The following is an 18518-nucleotide window of genomic DNA, read 5'->3' on the forward strand; positions in this document are numbered from 1 at the left end:
ATACTGCAATTTATCTCAACTTTAATCTCTATTTAATTAAATTAAATATGATTCTGCTCTCTGTTAAAGATTAGCTATACCTGCTTTATGACGTGTATTCATGAGATGAGCCGAAATTTGATTCAGGGAAAATTAGAGCAATAAAATAATGATTTATCTGTTTTGAATTAGTGAGGTGATGATCTATGTTTTCACAGTTATTCATTTCAGCGAACAAACTACATCGGTCGGTCCTGGCTGAATGCACTCATGCCTCTCGCGTGTGTGAGTACATCACAGTATTTTGTTTTATGGTAGCGAAGTAAACTTTAACCAGACACACACAATTTACTGTTCAAATGACAACCTTTTATGACTGCAGCAATGTCATAAAATGTGCAACGAAGTCCACCTTCAATATCTGACAATTCTCCAGTATTGATGTGTTTTTTTACCGAGGAGTCTATACGTTACAAACGTTTGACATGCCGGTGAACCTCGTAACGACGAGTGTTTGTAAAGTTCTATCTCACTGCTTTCGGACAGTTTTTCCATTCCCTCGAAATTGAGATCATGAACAGTCTAGAAGTTTATAGTCCTGACAAATATACATATGCCCGTGCAGTCAGCAGTGACAAGGCTGGGCGAAAAAGAGGAGATGAAAATGAGTCGAATTGAATAGAGGAAGCGGAGGTGTGTGCATGACGCAAGCAAATCACAACGTGGCTGCAACCTGTGGCTAAAAGATGCAACTTGTTAGAACATCCACTTTCAATAGGAGAGTTTACGATGCTTTTTCTTATTGTTACAAATAAACAAATTATTACAAATTGAGTTGTGAACTTGTGATGAGGTGTCACTCGCACCGTTGAGAAAAAGGGTGTAAATAGTTTGTGCTTTATTTTGCAGTTAATGTGATGTCACACTTTGTTTCCCTTTGTTACCACAGTCCAATTCATTTTGTGTCCTTATTCATAAAAAAAAAAACAAACAAAATAAAATAAAAACCAACATTAATCGTTTGGTCCGAGCTAGTAAGAGTGAATAAACAGAGCAAAATATAGAACCATTTTGGAGCTCTTCATTTCCTGCAGGCCTGAGAGGACCTTCCCTTCTTTCTCTCCTGTCATCAGCTTCATGCTGCTCTAAAGACTGTTAAATAATACTGCGAGGTAACGAAGCTGTTATTGGTGTGGGACAATGACAAATTCAAAGTCACGTCTTCTCCCCTTGCGCAGAAGTCCAGAAAACCTGTTTGGATTGTGGGATAATAACATATGATGCATTGTAAACGTACACAGAAGAGACAGTTTTGGTAATAAATGCTGCATCGGCTCTCCACACCAATTCATTCAAACTGCATCCAATTTCTTTACAGATTTATCTACGTCTGCATGCTGGAGCCAATCAGATGGGTGAAGGAGTGTCAAACATAAGGCCCGTGGAAAGACACTCCAATCTGACCAAACCACCTTGAAAATCATAGAAATACCAAAGAAAGCATTAATTCTTTTAACAAGAGTAGTAGACGCAACACAATACTATAGGACCCAAGCTGAGAATTCGCTGAGTCTGCATGAAAGTCAGCAAATGAGCATTATTCTCAAAGCCTCAAACCATATTTTCAGGGTGAGTTTGTAAAAATATTCATAATGCGACCGCTATAGGAGAGGGTTTTTGGGCATTTCACGGTATTTTGCACCAGTAAGTTTCATTAAAATTGGTTATATGTTGAGATCATTTCTGGTAGTAGACCTACTTATTTGGTTTTGTGAAATTACAGACATTTTCATCACAAATATTCTGTGCCACAACAAAGAAAAACGTTAAGGTTTTAATTTCAAGGTTAATAGAACACCACATTACCGGTCCAGCCCACTCCAGATGAAATCGGGCTGTTATGTGACCCTGTGCTTAACACCATTTTGAGCATGAAGCGTGTTTCTGGAGTGAGGGAGAAATAAAACACACACAAGGAGAACATGCAGACTCCCACACGCCTTGTGCAAAGCACTGCTCCACCAATGTTTAGTGCCCCTTCAGTTTTCCAGCTCAACGCAAACCTTCCAGTGGATCTTCCCACTCCAGCTGAGACGTTTGCTCAGTCACCGAACCGTGCTTGCCTCAGCTTCACTTCTGTTGCAGCAACGCTAGAGGGAACTAAACTGTCGCCATTAAACGGCCTCCTGACGCGAAGGGTCTCGCAGCCAAATGTTAAAGGTGGGACGTTTTCTTTTTTTTAGTCCATCATTTGGCGTTAGGAAACTAACTTCTACACTCAACGCAAGAAAATCCAAAGACTTCAACACCTCTGAAGGTAAACTCGATGAGTGCATTTGTTTTTTTGCTGATGCACCTGATTTGGTATGGGCCAAAACACCCCCATCCCCTCTCTCTGTATCCCACATCAGCTCCTCCACTCCCCTATGAAAGGAAAGTGACCACCCTCGCTGCAGTTACTGCACAGTCTTCAGTTTGGAGCCACTGCTACGAGCGCGCACTCCTCCATGCAGCAGTGCGCACCCGCACCGTGCCGCGCCATCCACACTCAGGCTGCATTGAACCGGAGGAAACGACACTATATAGTGGATCTGCAGAGGGAACGTCGGCTTTGAATGCAGCTTTTTTCGGGGGGAATTCTCCCTTTTTAATACCTTTTGCAGTCACTTTAACGGCAGCGCGGATGAGACCCGCGCAGAAAGTTCGCACTTGGAGGACACTTCTGTGCGTAAAGAGTCGAGTCTGAACCATGCATTGCGCAGAATCTCTCTTTACTTGCGAGTAATTTACAGGACAGAGGCGCCCCTCACGTGTCACAGGATGCGAGTGTGGAGCTGAATGCAGTTGCGTGTTTGTTTTGGGGGGGGAGGTCGGGAAGTGCCAAACTTGCGCAAAAGGAGACCGGCTGTGCGCCAAGCATCGATCGACGCGCGTATAGGTGACGGACACAATGTCTGCCATACGGAGGAAATTCGGCGAGGACTACCAGGTGGTGAACACCAACCGGAGCATGACTTTCTCCGCCCCGGTGAAGAAGAAGAGGCAGCGCTTCGTGGAGAAGAACGGCCGCTGCAACGTGCAGCACGGTAACCTTGGCGGGGAGACCAGCAGGTACATCTCTGACCTCTTCACCACGCTGGTGGACCTCAAGTGGCGGTGGAACCTGCTCATCTTCATCCTCACTTACACGGTTGCGTGGCTTGTCATGGCCTCGATGTGGTGGGTGATCGCCTACATCCGCGGCGACCTGAGCCACGGCGGCCACAAGTCCACCTACACGCCGTGCGTCGCCAACGTGTACAACTTTCCCTCCGCGTTCCTGTTCTTCATCGAGACGGAGGCGACCATCGGCTACGGCCACCGCTACATCACGGAGAAGTGCCCCGAGGGCATCATCCTCTTCCTCTTCCAGTCGCTGCTGGGCTCCATCGTGGACGCCTTCCTCATCGGCTGCATGTTCATCAAGATGTCGCAGCCCAAGAAGCGCGCAGAGACCCTGATGTTCAGCCAGGACGCGGTCATTTCGCAGCGGGACGGGAAGTTGTGCCTCATGTTCCGAGTGGGGAACCTGCGGAACAGCCACATGGTGTCGGCGCAGATCAGGTGCAAACTCATCAAGGTAGGCGACAGGTTTAAGTACACGGCCATCCATGCGCCAACTCCTTCAAATGCCCTTATTGTGGCAGAGTTTGGGCAAATTGCCATGGATTCAATCCAAACAGTTCATTATGTTTTGTAAGTCATGCATTGAATTGCCATTATTCTATAGAATTGACTGGGTTCCCTGCGGAATATATATATATATATATATATATATATATATATATATATATATATATATATATATATATATATATATATATATATATATATATATATATATATATATATATATATATATATATATATATATATATAGTACCAATTGAAATACTTTACCCTGAAGGATTGTTCATAACTTTTGTGCTTTGATGACTTTTTAAACTCAGTAATTGCACACCCCATTACATGCCAGTCCAACCATATGCAGCTCTCACTTGATGTGGGCTAAGGCAGGGCACAGCCTAGGGAGTTCACTAAGAGAGAGAGAGGGAGGGAGAGAGAGAGAGAGAGAGAGAGTAATTCAAGTAAAGCACATGCTATTGGACTGTGGGATGACACAGGAGGACCTGGAGAAAATCCAGCCGGGACTTACTGCTACACACTGTTATGCAGCACACTATTACATGTCATAAGATATGGTGCAAAGTGTCAAACTGACCAAAACTACACATATTTCACAATTTATATCTTAAAATGACTTGACAAAGTCTACATTCTTACACTGTTTATGTAAAAGTTTGCACAAGCTCTACTTCACAATGTTTATTACACCTTCCACTCAGTGACAGTTTAAGATGTTTTTACCAAACCTGTTACTAACGTGTTAAACACACACATATTTGCCTAAATCTTGCAGAATCACAAAGCCCTAAATCATAATCATGTGACTGTCATTTAGTTTTTTTCTTACAACAAATACTTTGGAATTGCTCACCTTGGTCACAACATCCATTCTAACGAAGACGGACATTTTCAATCTGGAGCAACTGGATTTGTCCTGAACGCTGCCTTGTGGTTTCTCATTCCTCGGCTGCTGAGTGTGCTGTCTGAGACTGTCAGGGTCATCACAATACCCCCCCCCCCCCTACATACACACACACACACACACACACACACCCCTTTCGGTCAGCATGTGCCATAGATCTAAGTTCAGCCTCCGCTTCAGCTGTCCACGAATGAGATGTAAAAGCCCCCCAGGGGCCAGTTGGTGGGAAACTATGTGTATTGATTAAAACATCAATTGAACCAATTCCTGAACTTCTCAGGCCGTGATGACTGTAATTTCCTGGGGCCACTCTTTCCTCCAGATAAAAATGTCACTTATCTGAGCCACTCTGAGCTGACAGTGATGTGACTTCTTCTTTTTTTATTTTTTTTTTTCCGCTGAGCACATGCTGGTTTATGTGCTGAAATAAATCTTGAGGATCAAAGACGAGCTGAGGCAGCAGCTGCTGGCGGCTCTGATAGAAGAAGAAGAAGAAGAGGAAAACATTTTGCGTCACACAACTTCATGAGTGAAATGGAGCAAAACTGCTTGCACATTGCAAGTTACATCTGGGCCTGAAGACGTCTCATCAATAGATTTTTTTTTTTTTTTTTTTTGCTGAATCGGTGGCAAATGTTTTTGTTCAAAGTTTTTTCGTGTGTGCTGGGAAAAGTTAACCCTGCCAGATTTTCAATGCATCGCATTTGTCTGGCAGCCCCGTTCTCTATCCTACATGTCAAAAGGCAGCCATGGTTTGTTGTGACAGCGAGAGTTCACTGTGCTTTTGTCCTTTGCAGAGAACCGTGATGATCTGAAGTGACGGTTTACTTTCTGAAGCGACAGCCACCAGTATGCTAGTATTACCCATCCAGAACCACAGTGGCAGTTACTCTTAATGTTTCATTTTGCACTCAGGTTCTGTCCAGCCATACTATAGCCTCTAATGCAGGGGTGTCAAACATGCGGCCCGGGGGCCAGAAGCGGCCCGCCACAGGATCTAATCCGGCCCGCCATGTGATTTTTTTTTTTTTTTATGAAGTATAAATATGAAAACTGACAGAGGCTGATCTAAAAACACTAGATTGGCAAAAATGACATTCAAAACCGCCCTTGGTCAGATTGAATTAATGCATCTGTGGAGGTCACATAACACAACACCTTTCACAATAAACAACGAGTCCAACTTATGTGAAGTGATACTTTAGACACGTAAACTCAAAAGAATTTCCAGATGATGACAAATTGTTTTAATCCTGAATAAAAATCTGATATCCAGATACAGATAGTGTGTTTTTTTCTTTTTTTGCAAATACAATAATATCTGGTTAACTTTAATATGTATATTTCAGAATAGACTGTCAAATTCTTGCAGTTACAAAAGAATCAAAAGAAGGAAAGACTTTGCATTTGTCCGTATCTGCAGTTTTACATGTTACGTTTGACTTGTTCGGCCCCCCAGAGGTCAGATCAGGTTGGATGTGGCCCTTCAACTGAAATGAGTTTGACACCCCTGCTCTAATGCAATGCTTAATCTCCAGTTTTTCCTCAATGCATCAGAGCAGTAGTTAATAAAAGTGGTGCAACAGCAAGACAAATCATGAGTCTTTCGCTGCATGTTTGTTCCCCCTGAGGCTTTGAGGTGATTATATTATAAAAAGTAAGGCTCGGCTGACATAGATATTTTGGACGGATTACGACATGAGGGAATTGACAATTCCGTTCACCGATGCATCGGCCAATTAAATGTTTTGGTGCTGTGGTGACGCGTTGACATCGATTCGTAAAGACATGCATCGACGCGCCACATCAAAGATGGCAACGCCTAGTCGATGTGGCAGAAGCGATCATGTGGCGAGCATCGGCCGATTAATCAGTCAGGCCCTAATAAAAGTATGAATAATTTTTATTAAAATGGAATATTTTCAGAAGAGAAATTTCTTTATTGAGACAAAAGTAAAATGATCAAATTAGTTTTATTGCACAACCATAGGTGTAACAGTTAAGACAGTATATGAAGACTTTGAAAAGGAGTCATCGTTTTCTTTACCTTTAGGTCCCGACAGCTGCTATCAAATGTAATTACAGCAACTTTATCAAGTGTAGCCAATCACAGTACAATCACCACTTGACACGAGACAAAGAATGTGAGCTGAGAGAGTTGGAAAAGGGCAAAATGTGGTTGAATCTCTGTGGGTGGGAGCATAATCTTCCTCCTCTTTGAAAATCCCTGGATTAGAGTCGAAGGGGCAAACTGAAGTGACATGCAGACATTAGACATGAAGGAAGAAAGCGGTTTGCACATTAAACACAACGATGGAATCATTCATAATGTTTTTCCAGCTCACTGAGGTTTTTTTTTCTTCAGTTTGCTGTCGACCAATTACAAGGCTGGAGAGGAAGAAAAAGCAATGTACAATGCACTTAATCAACAAAGCATCACAGGGGAATCATCGCTAAAAATGCACGATCATCAAATTATCTCTGTGAGCAGAGGACAGTTGTTGGATTCAGATAGTTTAGCACTGTAATAGCTGCCTGTAATGCGTTCTGGTCTGTGAAGAAAAAACACAGTGGAAGCAGGAAGACAAACAGCTGCAGGGCACGCTGTTCTGTTTTGGCCCATGTCACATCTGTCTCCATAACGCGTCTGTCTGCATCATCTGTATTGTGGGAGTTGAATTTTACTTAATAGCACACGGAGTCACTCCAGATTCAATATGACAGCAGCTAGCACGACATGAAGTACAGCCAACCTGCTAACATGCTGCGGCTGCTGCACAGTAATGGACTCCGCGCACTCACTTTGACGACATGACTCCCTCACTCTGTCTCCATTTCACATTTCAGTTTTCAGTAAATGAAGCTGTCTGCGTGCAGCGGCAAACCACTGGAGCAACATTTGTGGTTTTAAGTGCTTCCCCTCCATCTGTTTTTCTAATTTTTTTTTTTTTTTTTAAACAGTCCTTGGTAATTTATCAGAGATAAGTTGATTAAATGTCTGGGATGATATCAATGTGGGATTTCTGCCAGTAAGTCATTATTTTGTAAATGACCATTTACTTTAAATTTGTGAGCCACAGTAGCGTACGAGCTGCTGGAAGGTCAAACATGCCGGACATCCTAATACGCATCACATTCAGCATCATCAATCATACTCAACAAAACATATTCAAAACACTTCCTGTGCTTAAACGGGATTAATCATCTTCCTGACTAAATGTCTCGACAGACGCCGCAGACTGTAAAATTTTACAGTCAGGTGTCTCTTGTCTAAAGCCGTGCGCAGTATAACACCGTGCAATTGCTGCATTGACGTTTTAGAGCCCATAAAGCCGCGTCATTGTGGTGTCAGACTTCACAGTGTTGTGTTGTCGAGTAAATCGACTGTACATCACGCCGTAGTACTACACCCGCACTGTGGAGACAACGCCATGGCTGGTGTTCAGGTATCACAGCTCAAGGTCACTGTCAGCGGCGCTGCCCACCAAGCTTAATGGAGAAATGAGGCATGCCGCAGTAAATCCAAATGATGGAGCCGTGTAAATGCACTGTGACATGGCAGCAGCAATCAATTACCGGAACAGTCAAGGATACACTCGGGCTGTAAATTCCTACAGGACCTGGAAACTCTGGATTATGGGACAAAGTAAAGTTGGATGTTGGGAAACGGGAGTGTAAGCAGGTTATGATGAAGCATATTTTTGGTGCAGTGTTTGAACTCTTCAACTTTTATTTTCTTTTTTTATACCTCCGCTCTCAGTTTTACATATTGCTGCAGAAGGCAGGGACAGGAAAGCAGAGAATTTTAACTTCTCCAGTGTGTCTGTGTGCTTTAGATACCAGAGTCAGTCTTGATCTGCGCAACTTTCCCAAAATAACATTGTGTGAAATATTTTGTTAAAAAAAACAAAAACAAAGAGCCTTCTGACTCATTGTTCACCTTGCAGTATTTATATAGGTGATACCTTTTCCCACCCAAGAGGAATGAATGAACAATCATTACATTAGTTTATGATCGCCTCTGATTTTGTCTTTTTTTTCCACCTTGTGTTTGACACTGTCCGTCAGGCTTCAGTAAATATGAGCTGTTGCCATGGAGAAGAAACAAGTGTTGAGTCGTAGTCATAGCAAATTTAAACATCAATTCAAATGTAGTCAAGCATGCCATATCGTAATGTTTCAATACAAAACCAACAATGTATTTTTGATATGGCTGAATATGCAGGATGGGAGGTGTTTTTATCTTTACCTCAAGCACCAGGAACAACCTGAAATTAGCAGATCAACGTTTCACTTCTTTCATATGTTGACATTTATGTAAAGTATTTGAAAAGCTTCTCCTGAATGAGTGTGTTCCTTAATGTTTTGTCTTTTGAAAACGTTGACTGGATCCAGATTGTTGGATCTCTGCTGACCTCTAGTGGTAAAACTGATTAAGACCGAGTCAATGCATGGAGGCAGGATTATACTGTACGTCGGGGTTAAAGGTTATGGGACTATGGTCAAGATCCATCTGTACTATTATTTGACCTGAGCCAGACGACCACTTTCTCCCAAAAGCAGGTTTGAGCTTTCGCACCGTTTCCTTCGTCCGCATGATGAGTAGGCGACAGGAAGTTACTTCTTCCTAAACTTTCCAAAACCTAAATGTACTAATGAACCAGTCTCCATCTGGTTAACTGGTTACTCTAAACTGGTTGTATGTGTGGATGTGTGATTGAGTGAGTTTGCTCTTTGGTCAATACTGTTCTTATAGCCAAGTACCACTAGAAGAGACTCCATCTAATGTGACCTTCAGTGGGGTGAAATAAGGTCAGAATGATAAATGGATGATTGGCTGGTTGGATGGATGGATGAAATAAAAAAAAAAATATATCCATTAATATATGATAATATTTAACTTGGATGAAATAATGGGAGAAATCACAACAAAGGGAATTGGGCCAAAACAGTATTTAATAAACAGCACAATCATGACATTATAGTCATTTTCTTCTTCCCACACTTGAAAATACAAAGCAGGTCGATCTTTCTCTGCAGAATGTTTTCAACCAGGCAGATTATGTCTTGGGTAAAGTGTGTTTTCATGAATTACTGCAACGTTATCTCCTTATGTTCTGGACTATTTTTGTCGTATGGTATTGATCTGGACAGGCTCAACGCTTTGGCTTCTTAGTGGTTTAGGAGCTGGCAGGAGACGTTGACGTCATAGTTTCAGCCACTCTTCATTGTCCAGTGGTGGATTTTTAAAAGGTGATATGAATTTGTTGTGCTGCTCCCTTTTGTGGTGATGTTGCTGCAGAATATTTTGAACACTGTTCAACGTCCTCCTTCTTGAATCCAAAATAACGCCATACGATGGATCGCAGCAAAAACCTGCAGTGTGAAACTCCAATGTTCACAATATAGTCATTTTCTATATTGCACAGAGAACAAGCCGCAATACATCAAGTATATTCGATATATCTCGCCCAGCACAACTTTCAGCAATTCTCTTACAGGACTTGAGCACTCCACATTCATATTACATATTATCCTTAAAAGAGATAAAAGTCCTTGAATTTTCCATTAATATTAATGCCGCAGCCTTCATTAATAACCCAATAGAATGCAAAAGTGCACTGACCCCTAAAGCGCTTGTGGATTTCAATAAAAAAAAAGAAAAACCCGGTTTGCGTCTGTGGCTCGCCGGCCGTCCAGGCCGGTGGAGGAAGAGACAACGGAGAACGAAGCACATGGTTGTTTAAAAAAAAACACAAAACACAGAAAGGACGAAAGTCACATGCTTCTTCTGTTTCTGTGCGCCAATGACTTGCCACTGAAGCGGAAGTGAGTCACCTGGGGAGAGGGCCCTGCTTTCACTCAACCTGAATCTCAGGTGGCGTTTTGAATTAAGCACTCCTTCCATATCAGGGCCTCTTGCAAAACGCCATTAATTTCCTCCCCTGTGGCTGTTTTGCAGCAGCGGCAAGAAAACACGCGAGGCTTTTACCCCGTTAAAAAGTCATTCTGTGTCAAGCAGGTTTCTCTTCCCTTTTTTTTGCAGAGGTAACATTTCGTTGTAGCGCTGCTGCAATGCCGGTCCGTGGAGCCACAAGCGTTATCTTAAAAAAAAAAAAAAATCAGCTGCTCCACTTTTATAATGCCTTTAATTTGACTTCGCAGGAAATTGGTTTTCCAGTCTCTGTGCGCAGTGACGCCTCGCCTGACAAATGGGACACCTGGTTGTATTATCGCCACGGCCATTTATTAACATCTGATTTTTAAATGATTAGGCAACATCAATAGATTAATTCCTCACTGTGTCGGGCTTCAGTGGGGGATTTTCATCTCCCACCTTACATTTTACTGTTCAGTAGAAGCCAATATGAAAACATCAGAGGAAAATCTGCAGGAGGCGACGCAGCAAATCTGTTCTTACACGTACAGTATGACAACATATGCGCATAAGACATAATGAATCTCACTGGCGCTGGTTCTTAATGGTGTTAGTCACGCTGAATAGCTCACGTCCTGATCGGTGGACGGTGTAGTGGTTTACACTCTCGCCTCGCGGTGATGATTTCCTCGGGGGGATTGTCTGAGAGAAAGTTTGCATGTTCAGCCTGTTGTGCTCTGCTTTTCTCTCGCACTCCAAAAACATCCATTTGAGCCTAATTGGTGAGTGTGCGACAGATTCTGTGCAGATTCTCAACATTGTATGTTTCCTTCTCAAATGTCTTCCGACTGTGGAAACTGGCATCAATAAATGTGCCAATACTGTGGAGATGTATTGGATTCATTTGTTACTCCGTTTCACTGAGATAAGATAAGGCTGAAGACAATGAACTTAATTTTACTGCTAAACATGTCACGGCTGGGAGCCGGCGTGTGGAGTGTCCTGAACCCAAAAGCAGACCTCAAGCAGGAAGTTGTTTGCAAACAGTAAGGTTTATTGAGGGAACAGGGAAAGGGGAGCTGGAACGGTGACGGGACCCGGGGGAACTCTGGGGGGCCTCTTGGAACCGGGACTGGACCCGTGAGAATCTTCAGGGGGGGGCCTCTCGGGGATCTCGGGCATTGGGGGCCTGGGGAACTCGCGGGCTTCTTGGAAACGGGGACGGGGCCCGGTGAACTTGCGGGCTTCTTGGAAACGGGGACGGGGCCCGGGGGAATCTCAGGGGGGCCTCTTGGAACCGGGACGGGACCCGGACGGGGAACTTCTGGGGACGGAACCGGGACGGGACCCGGACGGGGAACTTCTGGGGACGGAACCGGGACGGGACCCGGACGGGGAACTTCTTGGAGCCGGCACGGGACCCGGACGGGGAACTTCTTGGAGCCGGCACGGGACCCGGACGGGGAACCTCTTGGAACCGGGACGGGATCCGGACGGGGAGCTTCTTGGAACCGGGACGGGACCCGGACGGGGAGCTTCTTGGAACCGGGACGGGACCCGGACGGGGAACTCTTGGAACGGGGAACTTCTTGGAGCCGGGACGGGACCCGGACGGGGAACTTCTTGGAGCCGGCGTCGGAACAGGAACGGGAACCACCCCAGGGAGGACACTCACCCCCCGGGGAGGACAACACCGACGCACCTCCACACGGAGTGAAGACTAGCAATCCTCTGGCACCGGACCCTCCTCCCTGCAGGGCTTAAGACTGCTTGACAATCAATTATCTGATTGCCTGCAGGAGTGCCAGAGAGGATCCAGTGCTGGAGCGAGGTGTGTGACTCCTGACAAAACACGTTTCAAAACTTAATGTTGAAGCTACTCCAAGCAAGTGAAAGCGTCCGCTACGGCTGTATGCAGCCCCTCAATTTAAAAAGATGATTAGATCAGATAATGGTTGATTGAGGTAAAACAGAAATGGGCTTTATCTTCAGACTACAATGCAACAAAACCCTCTGACCTTATGTTTCGTATGGGGCTCAAAGTCCTGTCAGGATAGACAGCATTTTCTGTAGGTTCTGCAAGTTTTCTTTAAAAAAAACGTTATTTTTCTTATACTGCATTTTTCAGGCGATTTCGACATTTTAGATTAACAAACAGTTTTGCTTGCCCCCCCCCCCCCCCCCCCCCCCCCCCCAATTGTTAGGCTTTTTTCCCTTTTAGAAATATTCATAATTTTAGCATTTTTTCCCCCCATTTTGTGTTTTAAGCATTTCCCCCCAACCATATTAGTTGCCCATTTTTTTAAAAGCGATAAATGTCATTTTGAAAATGACTCTGGTGTGGAGATACAATAAAAAAAACCACAAAAAACAACAACAGATGTTTGTTTAGGTATAATTTAGTGAAAGGTGCTGAGAGCCACTACAAAAGGGCCACAGAGCCACACGTGGCTGCAGATCCCTATAGGTAATTAATAAAACTGAAGAAACATTTAATTTAGATAATGTGGATATTTTCAGCATTCAGTTAATATTGAATTTGTCATGTAAGATCACAGCCATTTATCTAAGCATACACTCAAATCAGCTATACTTTTATAATAAATAAATAAATAAATAAAAGTGAATTATTTTTAAAATATATTGATAGTATGGCATGTTGAGCCTCAGAGGTGTTTCTAAAGGGATTTGGTTACCACTGAAGTCACCAAGCCAGAAAAACCAAACTAATTCCTTGTAAGCTAAGCAAATCGCCCACTGAATATGGCTTTATGTTTATCTCACAGAGGAAGGAGAAGTGATGTCACATTACTCTCTCAGCAAGAAAGTGAATAGCATTTCCCCAAAGTGTCCGACAACATAATCCTATAAGCTGGGATTCAGACTGAAAGCCAAAATGGGGGTTGCACCAGTTCTTTATGGAACCGGTGAGACAATGAAAAATGATTCAGGAAGACCAGTTGGAGTGAAGCTATTAATGCATTTAAAGGCTTATCAGAAAAAAACAAAACCCTAAAAACTAAACATTTCACAATGGTTCAACCCAAAGACCAGCTGAGATCACTTTTACCTTTTTATTTTTGAGGTACGCAGCAGAGAACGTGCCTGCATGTGTTTGACCAACTGTATTAGCTCAGGCTTTTGATGTAAAAAAAACAAAACCCCCAAAAAACCCTAAAAAAAAACAAGTTGAAATACTGAAATGTATTTTATTCAGTGCACTATCCAGAACCCTGCAGGCTGGGAGATAAAAGCAGCCGCAGGTAGTCTGGCTTCTGGAGGCTTTTCATGCATCATTTTCGCATTTTCCTTTGTGTGTGTCCGTGTATGTGTGCGTGTGAGAGCGTCTGTGTTAACTGCCTTGTTAAACAACCACCTTTTCTTTATCTGTCACTCTGGGCCTGTGACCTAAACGTCAGCCGACGCGCAGCAGAGGCTCCGGGTCTGTGCGTGCGCAGCGCGCCCATCACTGATGCAGCGTGGCGGGTGACACTTGGCCTCATGAAGGCGAGTCGGCCGGGGATCTGTGAGCGCAGACGTCTTCCCGTGAAATGTCACACCCTTCTGTCCTCCACATCACTGTGAATACAAATGACAGTCTGTTTGCCATCTGCGGCCCGAGTGGCTCTTCGCTCGAAGGGACGGGCGGACGAGTCTGCATGCGAGTTAGAGGCAACTACGTGAACTGAACCGCGGCACAGTGGAGCTTCGTCTGGCCAATTTAGGTTATTTGTGACGACAGATCATTGCATTTGTGATTTTGGTTGTTTTTTTTGTGTGTTTTTTTCTGATTTCCTTCGCCCCGCGTCCATGTTGAGTGGCTTGAGAGAGATGGTGCTTTCCTATTTTGTGTTTAAATTTAACTGTAAGGATTCCTTGTGTGTCTCTATCAAGTGTGCGTCACTTACCTGTTTGTCGCTTCCTGTTTTATTTTGAAGTCTCTGTCTGCATGTGTCTGATTATTGTGTTGAACTGTATCACCTGTCTGTCCTTCCCTTTGTGTATTTAAGCCCTTCTTCCTCTTGTCTTATTGCTTGATCGTCATCGTTGCTCGTCTTGGTGACCCCGGCGTTTCCTCCTTCCTCTACTTTTACGTGTTTTTTTTTTTTTGCCTGGAGTTTAGACGACTCGCCTTTTGGATCTCCCTTCTGGTTTTGTACGCCTGATTTCACAATAACCTCTTGAACAACCTGGTTTGAGTCTGTGTTTGGGTTCACCACGATCCGTGACACTAATCCAGAAAGAGAGTTTTTTTGTTTAATCGGTTTCGTTAGATTAAGCGCATATATGAGTTTCTTCATTATAATCTGTTCTAATGGGTTCGAGTGTGGAAGGATCACGATTATGTCAAAGCTTCTTTGAACGCTATACTCTCACCTTTGACCCTGTGCGTTTGTGCACAGTCTGAAGGCTCATTTGTTTTCACTTCAAATTGGTGTTTTGTTCTGTCTACTGCACGCCAACTATATGCCAAGTCACTGCTTTTGTTTGTTCATTTCACACATCGTTAACAAATTCTATTCAATAACAGGATATTACTTGTGAAGCATGTCGGCTTTCTGTTGACAAGTAGCACCGCAGCTCAGATATAAGCCTCCTTGCTTTGTCGTCGCCTCCATATCTTCCATGATTCCACAATTAAAGTAGATTTCATCGATATTCTGAAATTACATTTTATCATCTTCCACAAATATCTTCATGAAAAACATCCAGATATGAACACATAAACACCCTCCAGCTGCCACGTCCTCCCATTTAAAAACTCTTCACATCTGGAATCTTTGATTTGATTGCTATTTTATTTTATTTTTTTAGAGGAGGGGTTGCCGCTATTGCTGGTATTTGTGTGTAGTAATGTTAATGTTTGTCCCTAGCAGAACACGCTTTTCTATCACTGTTTTGTCATGAACAGAAGTGAAATAAAGTCCTTGAGTTTAAGGGATTTCACTCCACCTGCAGAGAACCATCCACAGTAACTCTCTGGGGTTTACCTTCTCGAAGCTCCACGTGTTGAAATACCATCAGTTACTCACTCGTCCGTCCATTTCCTGTATCACTGTATTCAGTTTAGGCAGGTTTCTGCAGCGACTCACTTCAAAAACCTCGCTCTCCACTTCAACCCGAATTCATGCCGAAAAAGCAGAAAGAAATTTTTTTTCCAAAAAGTGGTATGTGTTGTCCTCCACCAATCAAATCACATGTGACTCAATGATTGAAAGTGTCTTTAGTGACTGAATGACAGCTACTGAGAATTCTTTCTCCTCTCAATCAGGTGTCCTTCATGCAGTAACATACCGTTCCATGAAAATAAAAAGCATGTTTTGCTAACTACGGACAAATCCAGGCTGATTCTATTTGGCGAAGAAGGGAAAATATGAACGCCATATGTCCGGACTGTTTGTGTTTCCAGTCTCGACAGACTCCGGAGGGAGAGTTTCTGCCCCTGGACCAGTGCGAGCTGGACGTGGGCTTCGGGACGGGGGCGGACCAGCTTTTCTTGGTGTCGCCTCTCACCATCTGCCACGAGATCAACACCAAGAGCCCGTTCTTCGATCTGTCGCAGCGATCGCTCATGAACGAGCAGTTCGAGATTGTTGTCATCCTCGAGGGCATCGTGGAGACGACTGGTGAGAGCTTTAATCACTCCTTCCCCCCCATTTGCGGTTTGGTTTGGTTTTCCCCTTCAACCAATAACTTTGGATGTGATTTCCTGTCTTTAATTTGTTAGCCTTTCCCAGTAATAAAAAATAAAATATTTAACAGGCTGTTTTATTTTGTGATCTTAAATTATTCAATAGCGCAAGCCTGTATCCATCTCTCTTATTTCATGTCTCTGCCTCCCTTTTCCCCAAAGTCATCTCATCTCTCATCCTGTCAGGCTGTCACTCAACACTCACCTCTCTGCCGACCACTTTTTAAAAGTGTAGCATAGGGCAGGGCGATTGGGGCCTAAAATGAAAAATACATTTAAAAAAAATTAGCTTTTTTAAAGAAAAATGTGAGTTTTGATTTGGATTTTTTCTCTCAATGCACTTGAAAAATGAATGGCTTTATTAGTATTATTATTATTATAAGTATAGTTATTATATAAGTTATTCTCTATTATTATAAGTATACTATTACTATTGGTATTATTATTATTATTATTATTACTACTATATAAGTTATTCTCTATTATTATAAGTATACTATTACTATTGGTATTATTATTATTATTATTATTATTATTATTACTACTATATAAGTTATTCTATATTATTATAAGTATACTATTACTATTGGTATTATTATTACTACTGATATATATATATATAGTTATATATATAGTTATTGTTATATTATTGCTACCATTATTAGTAGTACTATACATGAGTATTATACACTATTACACATTGTTATTATCTGTATTATTGTTGTTATTATTATTATATAATGCCTACTTCTAATGGCTCTGCCACTGCACCTTACTATTTATTTATCTTGCTTTTATCTCGTGCTTATTTCTAAGTGCCCATGTTCCGTTCTGTGTTTTACTTTATGTCTTACACCCAGATATTTTTCTGTTTTTCTGTTTTACTTTTATTTCTATTCTATTGTATTTTATAATATTCGTATGTACCAGATTGCTGCAACAAAACAATTTCCCTTCGGGGATGAATAATGTAATTATCTATCTATCTATCTATCTATCTATCTATCTATCTATCTATCTATCTATCTATCTATCTATCTATCTATCTATCTATCTATCTATCTATCTATCTATTGTAAAAAGTGCAACTTTATTGCTGTGATTGTGAAAATGCATCTAAACAATCCTAAAATAATAAGTACATGAGGCTATGTCATTTAATAAATTCAAGCTGTAATCCCGGTTTAAGCTAAAGTGCAACGAAAAGTTCTGAAAAACCACGATTTTTAGCGACAGATTCGACTTTTCCCAGCCCTGGTGTCGTAATGACCTTTAGCGAGCAGTACCTACATTGAATGACATTAAGCCTCATTCATACTCCATGCATTATTAACCAACGTTTTGAATAATCTGCCCTCTGGCTTTAAATGTCCCTGTGTGTCTCCATTGGGACGTAGGTATGACATGCCAGGCAAGAACCTCCTACACCGAGGATGAAGTCTTGTGGGGCCATCGCTTCCTCCCCGTCATGTCGCTGGAGGAGGGCTTCTTCCGTGTCGATTACTCTCAGTTCCACAACACCTTTGAGGTCCCCACGCCGCCCTACAGCGTCAAGGAGCAGGAGGAGAAGTCCTCGTTGACCTCGCCCAACCCCCTCCCCGTCGCGCCCGCCCCCTCGTCCCCCCCGCCGGGCAACGGCGGCCGCGGCGCCCGCAGGGACCGGCTGCTGTCGGCGGACTACGCCGACCACGCGGAGGACCAGCCGTCCAGGCTGCCCAGCAAACTCCAGCGCATGAGCTCCACCAAGGAGGAGCACCTCTGGAGGGGGCTGAGGTCGGCGCCCTCCCTGCCCGGGGGGAAGGCGTCCAGCACAGGGGACCTGCCGCTCAGCATTCAGAGGCTGCGCTCCAGCTCCATCCCGGCCGTGAGGCAGGGGCAGCCGGAGGAGCAGGTGCAGCTGCTGTCCCTGGACGGCGACGGCGAGGACACCGAGCCGGAGAGACACAGACTCCCCGCCGCGGCCGCCGGCGCCGTCGCAGCGCCGCTACACTTCCCCTCGACGGGGGGGCGGCCGGAGGACAACCTGCCGGCCAAACTGCGCAGAATGAATGCCGACCGCTGATTTCTGTGTCAGAGACTCGCGTACAGACGAGAAACTCAATCAAGCTTGTTGGGCATTGCATATGAATTCAAACTACTGTGATAGAGGGTTTGTTTTTTTTGTTTTTTTAAGGTTTTTCCTGCAGATTTTGTCCAGTATTTTACATTTAACTAATGGGCTCTGTATTACGATGTCCATTACCACAAATAGAAAGGACAACGACAATAAGCCATCCATCCGTTCATACTGTGAATAAGATTTGATAGATCACCATTTGTGCCCCTCTCCCCCCCCGATCGCCCCGTTACCTTTACTTCAGTTCATAGAGTCGCATCAAAAA

The 18518-nt window shown here is 43.4% G+C and overlaps 1 protein-coding gene across 1 annotated transcript; it reads left to right on the forward strand.

Moving 5' to 3' along the window:
* Positions 1–2929: 2929 nt before the first annotated feature.
* LOC308145385 (G protein-activated inward rectifier potassium channel 1-like) lies at positions 2930–18199 on the forward strand (the record flags this gene model as incomplete). The annotated part of the gene is made up of 3 exons (XM_080516800.1): positions 2930–3598; positions 15856–16072; positions 17535–18199. The coding sequence occupies 3 exons, from the start codon at positions 2930–2932 to the stop codon at positions 18197–18199; spliced, it is 1551 nt and encodes a 516-aa protein (XP_080372926.1).
* Positions 18200–18518: the final 319 nt, after the last annotated feature.

The sequence above is a fragment of the Blennius ocellaris genome, assembly GCF_963422515.1.
Source record: "Blennius ocellaris genome assembly, chromosome: 21".
NCBI lineage: Eukaryota > Metazoa > Chordata > Actinopteri > Blenniiformes > Blenniidae > Blennius > Blennius ocellaris.